This window comes from Ictidomys tridecemlineatus, chromosome 9 (assembly GCF_052094955.1).
Source record: "Ictidomys tridecemlineatus isolate mIctTri1 chromosome 9, mIctTri1.hap1, whole genome shotgun sequence".
NCBI lineage: Eukaryota > Metazoa > Chordata > Mammalia > Rodentia > Sciuridae > Ictidomys > Ictidomys tridecemlineatus.
In genome coordinates this window covers 102,863,673-102,884,288 of record NC_135485.1, presented here as the reverse complement: position 1 = coordinate 102,884,288, position 20,616 = coordinate 102,863,673, and the positions used below count along the sequence as shown (strand labels likewise).

Sequence of the window (20,616 nt, the reverse complement as noted above, 5' to 3'; positions counted from 1 at the left end):
CTGGCACGTAGCTTTTGTGAAGCCAAATCTGCATTTGTTTGACGCTACATGAAATAAGTTGATACTAAAGTTTTAAAGGGTTTGCAGACCCATACTTATGCTGATTTCTAAACGCACCAGTCTAAAAGCAGAATTTAATATTCTGAAACACTGTCAAGTAAAATCTAAAAAAGCTTAGTAAAGTTGCTTTAAAAAGTTTACTTTACTTTTAAAAGCATCTGTTGCTCCAGGTGCATGGTTTTTGTCTGGATGAAACTTCAAAGCAAGCTTTCTATAAGCTTTTTTCAAATCTTCATCACCAGCATCTTTTGTAACTCCAAGTACTTCATAGTAATTTTTACATTTGTTAATGCTGTAAACAAGAAAGTGTATTACAATGTAAATTTCAAGGAAGAATGTCATATAGTATCTCTAATTTTCAATTTATTAAAATAGTATAAAGAACTATCTGTGAATTGTTTTCTCAAAATCTAATGATGGCTTATCCCTTTAAGGGTTGGTTTGCTTCATTCTCTTGACTGGTCATAGACCATTCCTTCAATCTCTTTTCAGTCTAAGGAGAATGATCCATGAGAATGTCCTTAGTGCAATTTATCACAACTAAAGAGAAGTAAAGCAAAGAACATAACTGTAGATGAAGGACAGCACATTCATTGTAACTAAAATGGAAGACTAAGAACAATTTATAGTACATTTCGATGGATTAAAAAAAAATTCCAAAACTGCCCAAAAATATGTCAAAGCTAAAAATAAATATACATTACATTCCAAGAATTTTGTTATTGCATAATGTAGATCTAATGAAGTATCAGTGCAACAGTTTAGGTATGTAAATCAAAGAAGTATCCTATGGTTTATTCCTGAAGGTACATTAATTCAGCATGATTATGCTAATGAGAATTTATCTGAAACTCTATGAAGAAGACACTGGGTCTTTTGTAGATAAAATACAACAAGGGACTAAAAAATGTTTGTTACACTTCATTTCCACTGTGATGAGCACACTCCTAAAGATGATTTACATAGTGTATACCTGAAAGATGAAATAGACTTAAGCCTAGAGTACTTAAAGTACATTAATAGCTGAAAAAGAAAACTCTGAATGGAGTAAGACTGTTAAGTACCTTGGTATGCCAGCATTATCACACATCCGGAGTTGTAGATCAGTGGTAGAGTGTACACAGCATGTGTGAGGCTCTGAGTTCAATCGCCAACATCAAAAGAGACATGGTACAGTTTCAAAATTTTTTGTACTTTGCAACTTTAGTTGTGTTCTATGTATGTATGTCTTGACAGTAGTAGTAATGGGTAAAATAATCTGAGGCATAATTGGTCACAGGTAACAAAAGAACTTCAAAGACTGACTCAGAAAAGACACAAGGCTCATCTTTTTAATTAACTACTAAACTTACTTGCCATCACAGTGCTTGTTACATGGAAGGTTCTCAGATATTTTTTTTTTAAGTGAATGAGCCTTAGCTCTCCTTTAATAATGAAAGCATTCATTCTCTGTTATATGAACTGAGGTGTTGGCAAGGGGCAGGAGGGGGATGAGTGGGAGAAGGCATTATATATAAGAGTATAGAAATGTATAAAATTTTTATAATCACACCAACAAGAATCTGTTATACCACCTTCTTTATAAAATTAATAAAAATTAAAATTCTATTTTTTTTCTACTTTAATACTTTAGATATAAACACAAGTCAGTTTTACTTCAAAAACACAACACTTCTTCTATTCAGTCAATCATACTTAATTGAATAGCAACTATGCCCCAATGTTCTAGGCACTTGAAATACATTAGTAAACAAAACAGAAATCTTCACCTCTGGAGACTCATTTTCTTAGATATGTTTAGCAACTATTTAACAGGAAATAAAGAGGGGAGGGTGGCACTCACCCTAATACCTATATCCATGGTTACCTAATACCTATGTCCATAAAGCTTGAAAAATTATTTTAAAACCTGACTTGAATTTCTTTTAGAGGCAAAAATCTAACCCAAAATTAATGTGATGCATAATTCAGTCTTCATTTATCCAATTTGGGTGAAGAGTTGCATGTTTTGCTGTCAAAGTGTTGCTACTTGTATATGGTATATGGGCTGCTGCTCCAGATCCTGCTGTTATATAATGTAGACATCTATAGACATCTATAATTATCATTAATTTTCTAAAAGATGAATAATTCTAAGTTCCAAACTATTTGGTCACAAAGATTTCATATAAAGAATTAAAGGAGTTTTATTGTGCTGATTATTTTATACAAATTACTTCATTTATTATTACTATTCCTATTTTTAAAAAATATTTATTTTTTTTAGTTGTAGTTGGGATACAATACCTTTATTTTATTTATTTTTATGTGGTGCTGAGGATTGAACCCAAGGCCTCTCACGTGCTAGGCGAGTGCTCTACCGCTGAGCCACAACCCCAGCCCCTACTATTCCTATTTTGCCAATGAGGAAATCAAGGCTTTGAGTGGTTGAATAAGTTGTCTAAAGTCACACAGCCAAGTAATAGATGAGCATAAGGATTTATTTCTTTAACAAAAATTTACTGACCATTTACTTTTAGCTAGGCACTGTTTCAGATGCTACAATGGTGAATATACCAGTCCAAAAAAAAAAAAAAAGTCGCTAGTCTCATTAACATTAGAAATGGGAGAGGATAAGCAAGAAATAAACACATAAGTAAAATATAAAGTACATCATATTGTGATAAACATTTGGAGAAAAATGAAGCGGTAAAGAGTAATATAAAACAAAGGGGTAAACTTGCTATGGTATTTTATTGTTGGTACTGGGGATTGAACCCAGGGGTGCTTTACCACTGAGCAACATCCCCCAGACCTTTGTTTCTATTTTGAGATAGGGCCTCACTCAGTTGCTTAGGTCCTGGCTAAATTGCTAAGGCTGGCTTTGAACTTGTGATCCTCCTACTTCAGCCTCTGGAGTAGCTGGGATTACAGGCATATACTGCCAAACCGGCTAACCTTGCAATTTTAAAGAGGGTAATTGAAGAAGCCTCATTTTGATTCTGTTTGTTTGATTTTAAAACCTTGCTATTTCAGAACCAGAATAAAAAAGACAAAAGAGCCCCTTCAGACTCCACAGTGACTCTCCTCTCCCTTTCCACTTCCTTCTTATAATCATTACTCAAGCAGACTCTCTTCCCTCCTAGATATTTACAAATATTCTTTCTTGATGGCCGGAATGCTCCAGCTCTGCCTTTGTTTTGGCAATTTATTACTGAATCTAGGGCCTCAGGAATGTCAGGCAAGCACTCAGCTACTGAGCTACATTCCCTGTCCTTTTTATTTTGAGACAGGGTCTCACTTTATTGCCTGAACTAGCCTCAAACTTGCAATCCTCCTGTCTCATCCAGCCCTACTTTTTTCTTGTTTAGTTTCTACAACTTCTTCAGACCTCAGTTAATTCTTTTTTCCCAAGATACTGATAAACACTGAATAAACCTAAATACTTAGGTTTGGTGCCTCTCTTAAATACTTCCAAAGCCCTCTAAATTTAGTTTTATCCCAACAATTACCACAATGTATTGCCTGTTTACTTTTCTGACTACTCTTCTAGATTAGAGGCTCTTTTAAAGGCAGCGATTAGGTCTTGTTCTCTATATGTGTTGGATGATTGGACAGACAGGATGGTTGGAGGGATGGAAGGATGCTCAGATGGAATAGACGGGTAAAAAGAACACAAATGGTGATGAATGCTATAGTGAAATGTAGCTGCCAACAGAGTCAATTTGAAATAGAGAAGAAGCAGTTAAAAGCAGACTGTGCAATAAGAAATAGAGCTAAGAATACAGCAGAACTACCCGAATGCAGAAAAGATAGTGATAAACACTGAAAAATCCTAAAGCCATTACAATTTGACTTGAATATATAAGAGGTTTAACTATATTCCAGATTAACACTCTAAAATTGTTTTGTTGATAGTTCCTGAGCACAAAAGGTTAAACAATGGAAAAAGCCAACTGGGGAGAGGGTTGATAGATTGTATAGGAAAAAAGAAAAAATAGGATATAATTCTCAATGTTCTAGATATACCTCATAAACCTAAGACTTGACAAGAGAGAAAGTCTAGACAGGAAAAACAATTATTTCACTAATTCTTAGCTGTATCCAGCTCCACCATATCTTTCCTGCTGTTAATTTTTCATGACATATTGGAAGAAAAATTCTTGAGAAGCCAGAACAAAGATGTAAAGTCGCTAATGGACGAGATGACGACTATGTATTTCAAAACTATGTATTTCATTCACCTATTTTTTCACATCTGAATAAGAATTACCATTCACATATCTACTTTCTTAGTGTTGTTCATCATGATCTTTCTCACCACCTATATGTATTTGTCACAATTTTTACAGTCTGCTCCTTTCTGAAAGATTAGAACCTTCTTCAACCTTACCAAAGAATAAAAAATAAATTAAAAAGGGGTAACTCACACATGCATGCTCTGTCTTTTGCCACATGATGCCCCGTGCTGCTTTGGGACTACGCCAGCAAGAAGGCCATCAATAGATACAGCCTCTCAACCTTGAACCAGAACCATAAACCAAAATAAACCTCTTTTCTTTATAACATAAAAAAAGTGAAACACAGGGACAACCCATTACCTATTTTGGAAGGGAATATTGCACAAGGCCAAAAAGATCTGCATGGAGATTAATAATGAGAAAAGTATGTCTAGTCCAGCCTTTATGTGAGTGAGAAAGGAGGGTCATCTTTCAATTCTCTTTTTTTATGTGTTATACCTGATTATTTAAATAGGCTCCAAATTTAACTGGTGTTGGAGGAAATACTTATTTCTGAGACAAAGGATTATTTCTTTTACAAGTGTAGCAAAATGACTTATTTTCTTTTCATTTAAAGAAATAGAGCTTAAGACAAATCTTAAAATTCAAATCCCTATAATTCTACTAAATTAAGAGTTGTACAGAAATGTTCTTAGATAAATATAATAGCTCTATTAATGATTTCATGCTAATCTTATACTTTTAAATAAAGATGGGTCTTTTTCAATTATATATTAATAGCTTGTTCAAATAAGATCCATGATACTTTCCTCAATTATTTTTTAATATTTTGACTCAAAAACAACAAATAGAGGTTAATTTCACAGTATACTAGTTAACTAAGTTATAAAATTTTCTTCAATCTTACTATAAGGCAGCTCTTACTTATGCAATGAATACAGTATTATTGCATGGCTTTTCCCTATTGAGTCAAATTGTCACTGAGCAACTTATTTGCACAATCGTACTCACCAACAAGGTAACATGCTTTTGTGAGAAAAATCCCCTGTGTATAGGTAAAACAAAACACAAAACCATACAGCATGTGTTTGCTTTTCTGTTCCTCACTAAAGCAACGCTTATGAAAACTAACACAATGAATAAGTACTATATGATTCAGCAAAACAACTTTTTTTTACTTTATAAATTTTTAAAATTTGTTTTAATTAGTTATACATAACAGTAGAAAGCATTTATACACTTTGATATATCATACATTAATGGGGTATAATTTCTCATTTTTCTGATGGTACATGTTGTAGAATCACATTGATCATGCAGTCATATATGTACATAAGGTAATAATATCTGTTTCATTCTACTATCCTTCCTATCCCCAAATCCCCTCCCCTCCCTTCACTCCCCTAGCAAAGCAACTCTTAAGTAAGATACTGACTTAAATATTTTGAGTAAGCCTGGGATGCTCCTAAAAGAATGTTCCAACCACATCAGTCCTAAAGGGAAAAAATACATATTTGTTAAATAAAAGAATATAATAAAATTACTGAGTTAGAGAATAAATCTCTAATACAGATATAATACTAAACTAATTTTACTATCTATGAGGAATTCATGGCCTCAAAGTGTCTGCACCTTCAATGATAAATCAGCAATCTTTCCATTCCCTTTGCTTTCTTCTTTGCATACATCTCATACTTCTACTACACTGCTCAAGCTTTCAACCTCTCTCTTCTAACTCTTAGAAAAAACAGAATAGAAGCCATCAGACAAAAACTCCCTCAATAGTTTATGTCTGTCTTCCAACTCTGACAACACACAGAGTATATCTACACCCACCATCATCTTTTATTCTTCTAATCTCAGGATGTACCTAGCCCCACCTAAAACCAAGACCTTTGGATTTAGGAGAAACATACACATATAAAATCAATCAATACTGAAACAAAGGTATAAAATATCTCTTCCTTACTTATTTCTATCACACCTTGGGCTACTCCCACCCTCTGACATTAGGGTAGAAGAGATGAAGAAATAAAGATTTTTAAAACTAACAACAAATTTAGAAGATTATTATTTATTTATTTATTTAGAAGATTATTTACAGTTTTCTCATGAAACTTTCAAACATGTAGATAATTCTATATTCTAGGACGGGAAAATAATGACCCCCCCAAAATTGCATAATATGCATTAACTTTATTCTGGATCCTTCATTGAGAATATGCTCTACCAACATAAAGTAAAAGAAAATATAATTTGTTTTAGGATGTGGTTTCCAGGAATGTTTCATCACACTGCTTTCCTAAAGCTTTTTCTGAAAAAAATCCAAAAGCTGGTCAGTCTCTTAAACTTATTTACTTATCTCACTTATTCAGCCATGTCTGACACAGTAGTATAGTTAGAAAAGTGCTTAGCAGCATTATGGATATTCTCAAAGTGCATACAAATCAAATACCCTTTATCATGGCTTTACCATGACTAGGGGGTCCTTTTTTCCTTATGACCACATCCAGATAAAATATTATAATCCAGTTTTACATTTAAATATAGATAGAAAAAAAACCAAAATACAAACACATTGATATTTGATTTATAAGGCATGGTGACAAATCACTTTCCTTAATAAATAAAGCTTGCATCTCAAATATACTTTAATTACTAATTACGGTAAGTAAACAAATGAGAAAAAAAGGACTATAAAAGGAGAAAAAAAAGGATAAGAGAGGAAGAAAAATTTTAAAAAGAGAAATAGGAAATGGCAAAAGAAAAGGATTTAATCTAACTAGTTTTAACTACTATTCACTTAAGTTATGCTATAATTCACTCTCCAGAGAAATATCTGATTAATCACTGTTTGGAGTCAATCATCTTTAAACTTTAGTTTCCCTAGGAAAGTCACCTTGACACAATATCAATACAACTTCCTTTAAGTTGTAGCAGGAAACAAAACAGTCTATTATTCTGCGTTCTTTTTACTACCTGAAAACCTTGCCTTATTTATAAAATCAGTAAGACCAGATCTCCAAACCTCAGTTCATAATTTTTCAACTCTACCTAATTCTTCTGCTTTTCACAGAAGTGTATCATGAGGTAAAAATAAAGCAGAGATAGAATAATCTAAGTAAGAAAAAAATATTAAAAGAAGAAGACATTATGGTGGTAGCACATATTTGAAGACAGCCTTGAAAAATTATAAATAGAAAAAAAATCCTTCGTTAATACATGTAAGAAACTGAAAGCTGTTGGTATTGCTCTCAATTTTCCTCATATGAAATTCTCCCACTGCATTTATATATATGTAAGACCAAACAATTCTTCATCTTCTTTCAGTATCATGACCTCAACAATGTACTGTGTAAAAAATTGAAACAGTTTTCCTTTAAAAAAAAAAAAAAAAGTCTGAAGCAGCTTTGTAACATAGTTAATTTAAAAGATGGAACCTTCCATAAAGCTGAAAACTTTACAGACTAATTTCATAAGGATATGAAGCAAAAATCACTGGAGTTAATTCCTTTGTTCTGTTGGAACATCAAAAAATTACATTGGTATCAATTATAAATTGAGACATAAATCATATTCCTACCTGAGAACTCCATCTATTTGGTCTTTGGTATAGCCTTTTCCACTTTCACCACCACCAGATATGCTGTCCTTTGTGCAATTGGGTTTGCTCTGATCACCAGCACCTGATGGTTTTCGGCAATGAGGGCTATTTCCAGCAGTGCTTCCATTTTTCATAATTATCTCCAATAGTGCTGTACAAAGATAAAGTACGTTATGCCGGTTTACATCAAGTTGCATATATAAGATCTTAAGAAGAAAGTTTTAAAGCAGACAAATTACAAACTGTGTACTCCAAAAAGATCTGCCATAGGGTCTTCTTAAATAGCAAGTATTCCCTTACATACTTAACTATTTAAAGAACACTATTCACCATGTAAAAACTGAATGTTAAGAAATTTTAAGTTAATAACTTGAAATTACTATTCTTCAATTATTTATGACAAACTTTTATTTGTTAAGTAAAATTACAGAATACCAAAAGATAGTCTTTAAGTAGCTAATGAGATTATCCAGAAAGAAACAGAAATTAGACTTGTTTATTTCTCAACAGCAACAACAGGAGCCAAAAGACACTGTATTATTTTCAAAATACTCAGAAAAAAAAATAACTGTCAACTTGCGCTCTGTATTAGTCTTCCATAATGTGCACAAGATAAAAACATTTTCACAAAGAATGAGAAACTTTATTGCTAAGAGTTGCACTGGATAATACTGTAATATTTACATTTCAGACAAAAGAAAAATGTTTCCAGTTAGACTGAGGTACAAAAAGAATGGTGAACAAATATTGCAGTAAATGTATAGCTATAAATCTAAACAATGAATGTATGAAACAGCAATAATTGTGTTTAGGATTTGCTTTAAAATGATCTAGGGAGACCTGGGTTCAATCCCCAGCATCACAAAAAAAAAAAAAAAAAGAGAGAAAAAATGGTGGGGGGGGAGGGTGAGAAACAATAAAAATTGGAGTCGAGCAAATGTAGAACTCAGGTTGGCTGTATATATTCAAAGTGGTTAAGATAAATGTGTGAGTCAGGCACAATGGAACACTCCTATAATCCTGACTTAGGAGGCTGAGGCAAGAGGATTGCAAGTTCAAGGCCAGTCTTAACTACTTAGTCAAACCCTAAGCAATTAAGTGAGAAACCGTTTCAAAATAAAAATAAAAAGGGGTAGCATGTGACTCAGTACTAAAGTGCCCCTGGGTTAAAGCTCTAATACAAAAAAAAAAAAAAAAAAAAAAAAAATGGGTGATAGTGATAATATTTTCTTTCCTTTTGTATATGCTTGAAATGTTCCATATTAGAATTTATACTACATTAAAAGTTAACAAAACTAAAAGGAAAAAAAGAAAAAATTTACCATCTTAATTTTTTTTTATTTTTTTGGGGGGGGAACAGAGTTTTACTATGTTATCCAGGGAAGCTTTAAATTCCTGGTTTCAATTCATCTTCCCACCTCAGCCTCCCAAATAGCTGGAACTATAGGCACATGCCATCACATTCTGCTTTGTTGAAGATTTTAACACATTTCAATTAATAAATGACATAAAGTAAATTCAACTGATGAATATTCATTTTTTCCTGGCACACAGGAATGAAAATAGATCATATTATATCCAGGCCATAGAGATATCTTCTGAAAATCTCTAAGAACTAGTGCCATATGTACTACAATCTATAAGCAAAATACATTTCAGTAAAAAATCAATTATAAAACTTTAACTAAAAAACACACAAATGTGATGGAAATAAAAAAAATCCACAAAACTCATCAAAAAAATAATCATCACAGAAATTTGAAAATACTTAAAAGAATAACAATGAAAACACTGTATCTCAAAACTTGTGGGTCAAACAGATATCCACTTGTTAAAGAGTTAATTTGGGCCCCCTACATCACACCATACTCAAAAATTAACTCAAAATAAAGCATACACTTAAAGGTAAATAGCTAAAACTACAAAACTCTGGTAAGACAATATATGAATAAATCTTTGTGACTTTGGTTTAGATAAATACTCTTACATGCAACATCAAAATTGCAAAGGAAAAAGTAGGCAATGTGCACTTAATCAAAATTAAACACTTTTGTACTTCAAAAGCTATCATCAATAAAGTGAAGAAAATCCACAGAATAGAAAAAAATATTTGAGAATCACATCTGATAAAAGAAATGTGTCAGGAACATAAAAAGAAGTCTTACAATTCAATAAGAAGGCAAAAAAAAAAATACAATTTAAAAGCATGGGGTGAAAGTCCAGCAAGGTGATGCATACCTATTTCCAGCTACTCAGGAAGGCTGAGGCAAGAGGACTGCTTGAGCCCAGGAGTTGAAGACCAGCCTGAGCAACATAGGGAGACTCTGTCTCAAAAGGAAGAAAAAAAAAAAAGCAACAAACAAAAACTATGGCACAAAGAACCTGAAAAGACATTTCTCTAAGAGATTTAAATGAATGACCCATAAGCATATGAAACAGTTGCTCACTGTCATTAGCCTCTACAGAAATGAAAATCAAAACCACAGTGAGATACCAATGCACATTCATTAAAATGGCTTTAGTCAAAAAGATGGACAATAATTAGTGCTGACAAGGATGTACAGAAATTGGTACTCTAACTACACTGCCTGTAGAAATGTAAAATGGTGCAGCTGCTTTGAAAAATTGGTAGTTTTTCTTAAAAAATTACCATTTGACTCAATCTCATTACTAGTTATATACCCAAGATAAATAAAAACAAATATCTGTACAAAACTGGTTCATGAATATTGACAGCAACATTATTCATAACAAAATAGTGGAAACAAATAAAAACTTTGTGAACTATCTAGACAATAGTATATTATTTGAAAATTTAAAAAAGGGTACTGGGTACATGTACAACATGGATAAATTGTGAAAACATTATGCTAAGTAAAAGAAGTCAATAACACAAAAAAATGCTGCATGAAATGTCTACGCTATATATCTATTTATATGAAATGTTCAGAACAGGTAAATTGAGTTAGAAAGATTAGTTATTGCCAATTGTAGAGTATAGGGATGGTGAGGAGAGTGTAACTGAGAAATTAAATGTGATGGCTAATGAGTATGGGGTTTCTACTTCTTTTTGTTGTTGTTGTGTTTTTAAATATTTTTTTAGTTATAGTTGGACACGATACCTTTATTTTTATGTGGTGCTGAGGATCGAACCCAGTACCTTGCTCGTGATAGGCGAGCCACAACCCCAACCCCATCTTCTTGTTCTTGAAACAGAGTCTTACTATTGTTGCCCAGGTTACCTACAAATTCACGATCCTCCTGCCTCAGCCTCCTGAGTAGCAAGCACTACAGGCATACACAACCATGCCGAGCCTGCGGTTTCTTTCTGAGGTGAGAAAATGTTCTAAAACTAATTGATATGGTGATTGCACAATTCTGTGAATATACTAAAAATCCACTTAATTAAAGTTAACTATATACTATAAATGGGTGAATTATATGGTATGTGAATCATCTCAAAGCTATTTTATGTATGTATTTTAAAAATTCCAACAGTGCTGTTAGCAAATATGTAAATATGTAGATATTTATTATTTATATAAACTTTTCTACCATTCATTTTCCCTGGTTAATAGATTTGAGAAATCAAGGACATAAGAAATTTAGTTCTTATAAAATCTATTGTTATAGATGGTAGAAAAATACTAAATTTAGACAGCAATCTTATAGTTATTAACAACAGAAATACAATACATAGTCAACTATTAACTGTAGTTTAGTTCGTACTTAATGCAATCACAAGGGAAGTCATCAGTCTAGCAGGTAGTCGATCACAACATTTAAACATGAAAAATTTGGGGGGAATTCTGGGACAAAGGTTGTGACAGCAAGTTAAATTTTAAATTTCTCCATATTCCCTCATAAAATCAGAGCAATTAAATAACAAAGTCAAAACTTCATGCACAAAAAACACCCAAATACAAGGTAGGGACTACCACCAAGCTAAAAAGATCTGCGGGGATATTAGAAATGTGTGAGAAACAGAAAATAGCAATGGGGCGTTTGCCAGCCAAAAGAACAGAAAAAAAAAACTCAAAATAAGCAACAGGCAAAACTGAGCAAAGTGTGTTAAAAAGAATGAGTTTTATGATAGCTATAATATAAAAATAGCATCATAACAGCACGAGTGCAAGGGTCTACAATAAAGACTACAGGCACAGAACACTCCAGTTACTATAAACTGATAAAACCAATCAATCAAAATTCTCTTCCAGAACAAGGAGAAACTGCTGGGAACAGGACCTAAACTGAAGAGGACAGAGACAAAGGGAAAAAAGAAAAGAGAAACTCCAGATTAAAGTCGTGAAGGAGAAAGGAATGAGACATTCTCAAATAGCAAGGTGACATTCTTAAACATTATACAAAAACTGAAGGATTGCTGTGTATTCAGAAAGGCTAAATTAACATCACATAAAAAAGAATAAAAGAAAATTGTGGAGGTCTAATACAAATTATTATAAGGAAAAAAAGAGTAAGTATAAACAAATCTCTAAAGACAGTGATGGAACACTATACAGATTTTCTCATCTACTAATACTTCAAAACAAGATCAAGGGGCTTTAAGAAACAATACATGATATGAAAGGATAAACATGAATAAAAATTACAACCACCTCAGAAATTATCTATCCAGAACTTAGGTGCAAAAACTCAGGAAAAAGTCAAATTAGAAGAAATAAAGTTATAAAAATGCCAGAAAAACTTATGAGAAAGAAGATATAAAAGGATGGAAATTTTAAAAATTAAAATATTTTAAATTAAAAAAAATTTGAGAGAAAGTGACAAATACTGAAGGTATCTGAAGAAGATCCAACATATGTACAACAAGTATTCTGAAAAAGAAAAATAATAAAAACAAATATAACAATAATATACTAAAACATCTAAACTATACAAGGCTAAATCACACACCTAAGAGTACTAAGAATAACTAGCACAGCAAAAAGACACATTCTAGTAAAATTAACTCGGCATCTAGGCAAAAAAGAGCAAATGATAAAGAAATAAAAACTTAAGACTGGTGTGGTGGCCAGTGGGGAGGCTGAGGCAGGAGGATCAAAAGTTCACCCTCAACAACCTGTCTTGAAATAAAAAAGAATTAGGAATGTAGTTCAGTGGTAGAGTGCCATTGGGTTCAATCCCCAGTACCCACAAAAACAAAGAAGTTGAGGCAGGAGAAGCATTTGAGACCAAGAATTCAAAGCCAGCCTAGGCAACATATTAAAGATACTAAGTCCAAAAAGAAATAAAATAAATATCCCAGTTACCAAGAAAGTCAGAAGCTAAAGGCACAGAGGCTGGCACAACATAACCTGGGTTCAATTTAGAGCCCTTCTTTTAAAAAAGAAAGATAGATAGATAGTCATTAGATTTTGCTCATCAGTAATACTTGCAAAAAACAATAGAGTAACATATTTAGATACCCAAGGAAAGAAAATGTGGGCCAAGGACTCTGTATCCACCAAACTAACAACATGGAGTAAATCCACAGACGAACTGTTTTCAACATTCTAGAACTTAATGAGCATAGTTCCCATAAACCCTACCTAGGAATCTACTACAAAACAAATTTCAGGAATCTAAAATAATTTATGTATGTATGTATGTGTGTGTGTGTGTATATACACACACACATATATACACACACACACACATATATATATATGGACTGATGTTGAGCATTTACTCTATTAAATACTTATAGACTTAAAAGACTAAATGATAGTTGAGAGAATGTGTAGTATGTATGCTACATAGTAATGATGTTATGTTTTGACACTATAGATATAGTTCAAATATCTTAAGAATGGTGAACTAAAAAAATTATTGGGTGTCTTGCTTTCCTTTCTCTTTTGTCAGCTGGGGTTGGCAGAACCTATGAGGCTTGGACCAAGAAAATTTATTGGGACCAAAGAGGCAGTCATAACTAAAAATATAGCTAAGCTTGATAGGGCCTGCACTAACAGTTAACAAGGCAACTTTTCAAATACAGGGGAAAATGAATAAGTAAGTGGGGAACCACTTTTCTCATTGACAGAGAATAGCAATACAAATAGGAAAATGCAGAGGCTTGAATAAACTCTATGGTACTACACTGAAATGAAGTTTGTGAACATGTGTGTGTGTGTGTGTGTGTGTGTGTGTACAGACATCAAAATTAATACTGATCAAATTACTATAGATGTATGTCTACATTAAACATAGCACACATATGTAGAAATGCATATCTACACACACACAAATTCACACATACATGTATTTCCTAGTTCTGTCCACTCAGAGGATCAGGAGCAATGATATCTCTACAGCAATGAGGCCTATCTAATGACTGAATCTTAGTTTCTAAATACAACTGTCTCTTAAAGGAAACAGCTCCTTGGAGAAATAGCTGATTTCAAGGACAGAGAAGTAAAAAGAAAGTATGCAAATTGTTTTGTGCCAGAAAGTAAAAAATTTCAAAGAATGATGAAGACATGTCAAAAAAGACACAGAGCCAGGCTCAATGGTGCACGCCTGTAATCCCAGTGACTTGTGAGGTTGAGGCAGGAGGAATCTGAGTTCAAAGCCAGCCACAGCAACTTATGGAGGCTCTTAGCAACTCAGCAAGACCCTGTCTCAAATAAAATATGGCTCAGTGGTTGAGCACCCCTGGGTTCAATCCTTGGTACCAAAAACAAAAACAAAAACAAAAAGACACAGGAGCCAGGGTGAAGAGGTGCATTATTTTGTATCAAAACAAATAATGATAACAGATTAAATGGTAATCTATGAATCCATCCAGATAAATAAGCCTAAATGCCATTTAATATATGTGGAAGGAATGATAGAATTAGCAAACTGCCATTTGGCAACCATCAGAAATTTACTCAGAAAAGAATAATCAATGAATGTTACAAGGATATGGTAAAAGTTTGTTGAGGAAAAGGATGTTTATAGTTTCAAATTATTTCCCCACAAAGTATACATTAATTACCACAGAGAAAAAATTAATTTCATAAACTTTATAGTAGAGAAAACGGGCAATCACCAACTTACCAAAATGATCAAAGTAATCTCAGTAGTAAGGACCAAATCAAAAATTGTGTGTCTCCTGATGTGTTACACTAAGAATAGAATACAACTTGTATGGTACTCCTAACAAAAGTTCATATGAGGAAATATAAGTCAAACCCAAATAGAGGGAAATTCTATAACTGGCCTATCCTCATCAAAAAAGTAAAAGTCGAGAGAGAAAATAAAGAAATCATGATATCTTGAGGAAAAAACATACCCACCAAATAAATGCAACATATGCTTTTTTGTCATAAGGGACATAACTGAGAAAACAAGCAGAATTTAAATGAGGTACATGCATTAATTTCCTAAATTTGATGGTTATAATGTGGTTAAGAGTGTCCTTGTCTTAGAAAATATACACTGGCCAGGACACAGTGGCACACACCAGTAATACTAGCTATTCTAGAGGCTGAAGCAGGAAGTTCACAAATTCCAGGACAGTCAGGGCAACTTAGTAAAATCCTCTCTCAAAATAATAAAGACTGGGGATAGAGTACCCGTGGTGAAGCACCCCTGGATTCAACCCTCCAATATATGTGTGTGCAATATACACACACACACATGCATATATAAGTGTGTGTGTGTGTGTGTATATATATATATATATAGAGAGAGAGAGAGAGAGAGAATTATTCAGAGGTGATGGGACATCATGTCTACAATGGAACTATTAATCACTTCAGGAAAAAAGTACAATAAGAAACATTGTGGGTGTGCGTGTATGTACACACATGTACTTAGCAGTGGGAGGTAGAAGAGGAAGAATATGATAAAGCAATGTAGTAAAATTTTTTAAAAACTGAAAACTGAAATGTATATGGGAGTTGGTGCTATTCTTTGTATGAAGTTTACATTATTTGTTAGTCATGCATTGCTTAACAAGATTTCAAGAGAAATGTATTGTTAGACAATTTCATCACTGTGAAAACATAGTATTCTTATATAAACTAAGACAACTGATATAACTAGGTATTATAATGTTAAGAGTATATGCAACCTTCAGCTGATCAAAATGTAGTTATGGCGGACATGACTGAATTTGTATAAATCTGTTATTATTGTGACTTCTGTAAGTTTAAAATTATTTCAAAATTTTATAAAATAGGAAAATAGGGAGAATATATGTAAAGAAAACATAACTGTCTTCAATAATTATATTAATGGGTAAGTACTGATAAATATTACTATGAAACGATTATATATACGATATGGCATGAAGCAAATAATCATGGTATATTCTATAACCTCCCATGTCTTTGAGAATCAGGATTACAAATGAGGTAGAAAGGAGATAGAAGTATAAATTTTTAAAGTTTACATAAAATCCTGAGGTACTTAGCTGAAATTACAAGTAATAGTATAAACATATAAACCATATCATCTTTAAAAATAACACACATTCACACATAAACAATATATATTTTCTACTTCTGGGCACTGAAAAAGCCCCAGACAACGAACAACCTAGATGTCATAGTATCCTTAGTGCTCATATTATGATGGAAGAAAAACATTTTCCACTAAAAAAAAAAAACAACAGTTTATAAGAGATGTAGATTATTCCAGGTCTGCCACAGAAAAATGTCCCAAGGAGCTTGAACATTTTGTTATACCAAAGAATAAAGTTAAGTATTAAAGACTACTGGAGATTTGTCTATAGAACTCTGGAACTATTATCATAAAGGGGATCCCACTGGCCAAAAATCTAATAAAATACTAACAATTAGTTGCTTTTAGAGAATAAAAGGTAATAGGCTCCCTTTCTCAAAAAATGATAAAAAAATAAAACAAGCATTTATTATGCTTTTCCTATTTGGTTCGCACAAATACATAACCATAAAACAGGTGAGAGTAGAGTGCCCCTTTATGGAAGTATTTTAGCTAATACCTGAAAAAATTATTTTTAAAGTATGAAGCCAGATAAGAAAGTGATTATTTATTTTTAATATTTACAGATGACCACAGGATCCTATGAATGTAGTTAGAGGCTATCTGTAAGTCCCCTTTCATTTTTAGCATAAAGAAGTTCTTCTAGTGTTCTAGTGACATCATCTGTACTAATAGCTGCATTCTGGATATTACTAAAGCAGGATCATGCAGTTGTTTCACATTTTCAGGAGTTATTATGACATTGAAAATTTTGTACAATTTTCTACACAGGGTCTCTGCCTAACAATAGCTGTTTACACACATTAGTTTACACTAAACTCTTTTAGTAAAACTCTCAACAACTGATATTATTTGTGAGCTTCAAAACCCAGTTTCACCTTATAAAAAGTGAAATCAGAGTTTTCTGTATTAACAATTACTGAAATGAATGCCTGAAAAAAAAATAACATGATTCTTCTATATACTGCCAGAATTTAGAACACACTGGATTTTTCTGATTTATGTAATGTCATCAGACATGAAATCTCATTTGCAGTAATGTACAATATCATAAACAACAGTTGTGCAAACTACTTATAAAACAAAGTTCATTTACTTTTTGGTTTTAAAACTCTGAGTTCATTTTTTGCATTTACCTTCCAGATACACTGAGATTTTAACATAACCTGCATTTAACTAATACACATGCTTGGTTCATCAAAAAAAAAAAAAAAGTAGTAGTAGTAAACATTACTTAAAAATCCCACACAAGAAGAAAAAAAAACCATACTATTTTCATATTTTTAACTCTAGTCACTCTCATTGGCTGGCCATTCAGCTTTACAGACAATTTCAAATGAAATAAAAAATGCATCTGTAGCTTAACTTTATTCTATTGTTAATATACTGTGGATATTCTTTTATAGCAATAAATATAGTCCTCAGCATTTTTAATAGGTAAATAGTATATAAGTGCAGTGAAACTTATTTTGTCAATTCCCACTGATGAACATTTATATTCTTCCCAAATTTTTGCTCATCATAACCCTTAAATCTGTATTTTAAACACTTAGTGTGGTTATTGAAAAGCTTCATTTGTGAAAGTGTTAACATGGAATATCATACAGTTATAAAACTCTTAGTTATTTAACAAATCCTCTTTACTGAGAATTGTAAAATTTTATAAATAAATATCATTCCAGAGACCTGTACATGCCACAAGTATATGTAAGACAGCATTAGGTATTATGGTAGTGAAACGAATGATAAAAATCAAAATGGCTCAAGACTTCTAAGGAATTTTTAATCTAAAAGAGGGAGAGATTTTATACAAACAATAAAGAAATGAGGGCTAGGGATGTAGCTCTGACAGAGCAATTGTTTTTCACATGATTTAAGGCCCTGGGTTTGATCCCTAGCACAGGAAAAAAAAAAAAAAAGCAAAAACAAAAAAGAAAGAAATGAAATGCTGCATGGCAGAACTAAATGCTAAGTAAAGCATAAAATATGGAATTCAAATCCCAACTTAAATTAATCCTAATTTAAAAGAATTATTTTGTCCTCAAATAAGTACTAAAAAAATGGCACAAGACAAATAACATTGTGAACTGCAAAGCATCATGCAGGGTGTTTTTATTTTTTGCCATATAATAATACATGACATTTTTATTGTAATTAAGATAATAAAATATCCTTACAATAACCCTGTGAAAACTGAGGCTCAGGAAAGGAAGGAGGAAATGACAGTAACCGAATCATTATTATGCCCAGTAGATACTTAACATTTCCTCTAGAATATAAACTCCAAGAAAAAAAGAACTTTTGTCTTATTATGCACTGAATCCCTAGTTCCTAGAATACTGCCCAGCACAGAAAAATATATATTCAAAAATAATCTCCATTTTATAGATGAAGGAAGTTCAAGAAGATTAAATGACCTACCCAAAATCACACTACTTAATAATTAAGATTCAAACCCAAACTCAGTATTCTTCTTTCAACTCTAATGTGTAAAATAGTTTTGACTACTAGATGAAATTTGGAAATAATTTTGTAACACTTAATTTCATCATACAGAAATAACTTTAGATAATCCGTACTAATACATTTTAATTAAGTCAAATAGAAATAAAATGCAATTATTATAAAAAGAATAGGTTGGAAATATTCCAGATGTATGCTTAAAGTGCTTTGCTTATTACTATGAGACAAAAAGGGAGAGAAATTTTCATGTTTATTAGATAAAATTTTAAAATAATATAGCAAAAAATAAAGGAGGAAAAATTTACATGTTATCTCTCACATGAGTGGAGGAAGGGATTACATTAATTGCTACAGTGCAGATGGATGCTGTAAATTATAGATAATCCATTCATTAAACTTACCTATTCATTAAAGTAGATGCAGAATGGTCTTTTATGAAGCTATAGGCCACCATTTGATTCAATAAACAATAATGTTTTCCTTTTAAAAAAATAATCTATAATTTGTCCCCCTATGAAAGACTCAAATACTAAACTAGCAATGTAAAACATTAAAACAGTGAAACTATAAACCTCTACCAAAGTCTAAAACATATCAATAATTCAATAAACATACAATCTAAGAAACCAAAATGTAACTTACTTTCTGCCTACTAAGATTATTTTTCCAGAAATTTATTTATCCTGTGTGGTAACTATTCATGTATATTAACACTCCCAAACCTAAACTCAACTCACTGTATAAAAATATTTAAAAGTAGTACAATTCAAGAAGTTCACTGCAACAAGTACACTGTACAATAATACTGTCAAATAAAAACATTGAAAGCAACAATGTCCTAGATCCCTTTGGAGATCAAGTTTTTCCTCAAGGAAAACTCTTACCAATTTTTTGAAGAGTTTTATTAATCAGACTTCTTACCTGACAAGAAAAAAATTTTAAAAGGATAAAAATCCTGCAATTTATTAGTATTCAGTTGCAAGTTTTTCCATTTACTGAACTATAAGAATAACAGAAACCATACGAAATACTTTCTTTTGCCTTAGTACAGGTACATCCAGAAGAACTGAACTTTTTTTTGGGGGGGGGGAGGGGTAGTGGGGATTGAACTTGACCATTGAGCCACATCCCCAGCCCTATTTTGTATATTTTTATGTAGAGACAGGGTCTCACTGAGTTGCTTAGGGCCTTGCCATTGCTGAGGCTGGCTTTGAACTCATGATTCTCCTGTCTCAGCCTTCTGATTTTTTTTTTAATATTTATTTTTTAAAAAGTTTTAGGTGGACATAATACCTTTATTTTTATTTGGTGCTGAGGATTGAACCCAGTACCTCACATGTTTTAGGTGAACCCTCTACTCCTGAACCACAATCCCAGCCCCAACGATTCAATTTTCTGAAATACAAGAGTTTTATGGTAGTCTAAAATAGGTAATATCAGGGATAACATTTTAAAATCTCAAAACCAACAGCTCTAGTTTTCTTCTACACTAAATTTTTTTTATCAGGGTCTTCCACAAATGTTCTAGATCTTTCTCTGTCCTGAATTCTTAAATTATTCCAAAAAATATCTTCTGAGAGTATTTGACATAAAATACTTTTCTAAGTACTTGTACATAACTTTATTCCAGCTCACATCAACCCCGTCATGACATTTCATATATAATGAAAGCTAAGAACCTTGTCTCTGGTTAGAGACAGTCTGCATCTCTACTAAGGTTTTCAACTACCCCAATATCATACCCTATCAACTTTACTAGATAACTACAAAATGCCCTTATAGTACATTCATATCACTGACTTTCACACTTATATATCTTAA

General features: G+C 32.4%; 1 protein-coding gene and 1 long non-coding RNA gene across 9 annotated transcripts in view; one reads left to right on the top strand and one right to left on the bottom strand.

Annotated features, from left to right (window-relative positions):
• The window catches only part of LOC120892555 (uncharacterized), a 41,091-nt gene extending 27,652 nt beyond the window's left edge, over positions 1-13,439 (top strand). Inside the window, exons 3-4 of the long non-coding RNA XR_005737272.2 lie at positions 11,122-11,217; positions 12,102-13,439. This is a non-coding gene — a long non-coding RNA (uncharacterized LOC120892555). The remainder of the gene's footprint in view (positions 1-11,121; positions 11,218-12,101) is intronic.
• Dnajb14 (DnaJ heat shock protein family (Hsp40) member B14) overlaps positions 1-20,616 on the bottom strand; it is a 45,606-nt gene that overhangs the window by 23,066 nt on the left and 1,924 nt on the right. For 3 of the 8 annotated variants that reach the window (XR_013426056.1, XM_078021879.1, XM_005325752.4), the window contains exons 2-3: positions 7,864-8,035; positions 207-352 (exon numbers count right to left, since the gene is read on the bottom strand). Coding sequence is in view for 5 of the 8 variants with exons in the window: in XM_078021879.1 (XP_077878005.1) it covers positions 207-352; positions 7,864-8,035 (318 nt within the window). In the remaining 3 variants the exon portion in view is untranslated. Of the gene's footprint in view, positions 1-206; positions 353-4,469; positions 4,561-5,715; positions 5,774-7,863; positions 8,036-10,122; positions 10,209-20,616 lie in introns of those variants that run through there. The other 5 variants (XM_078021878.1, XR_001229771.4, XM_078021880.1 and 2 more) reach the window with 5 other exon arrangements.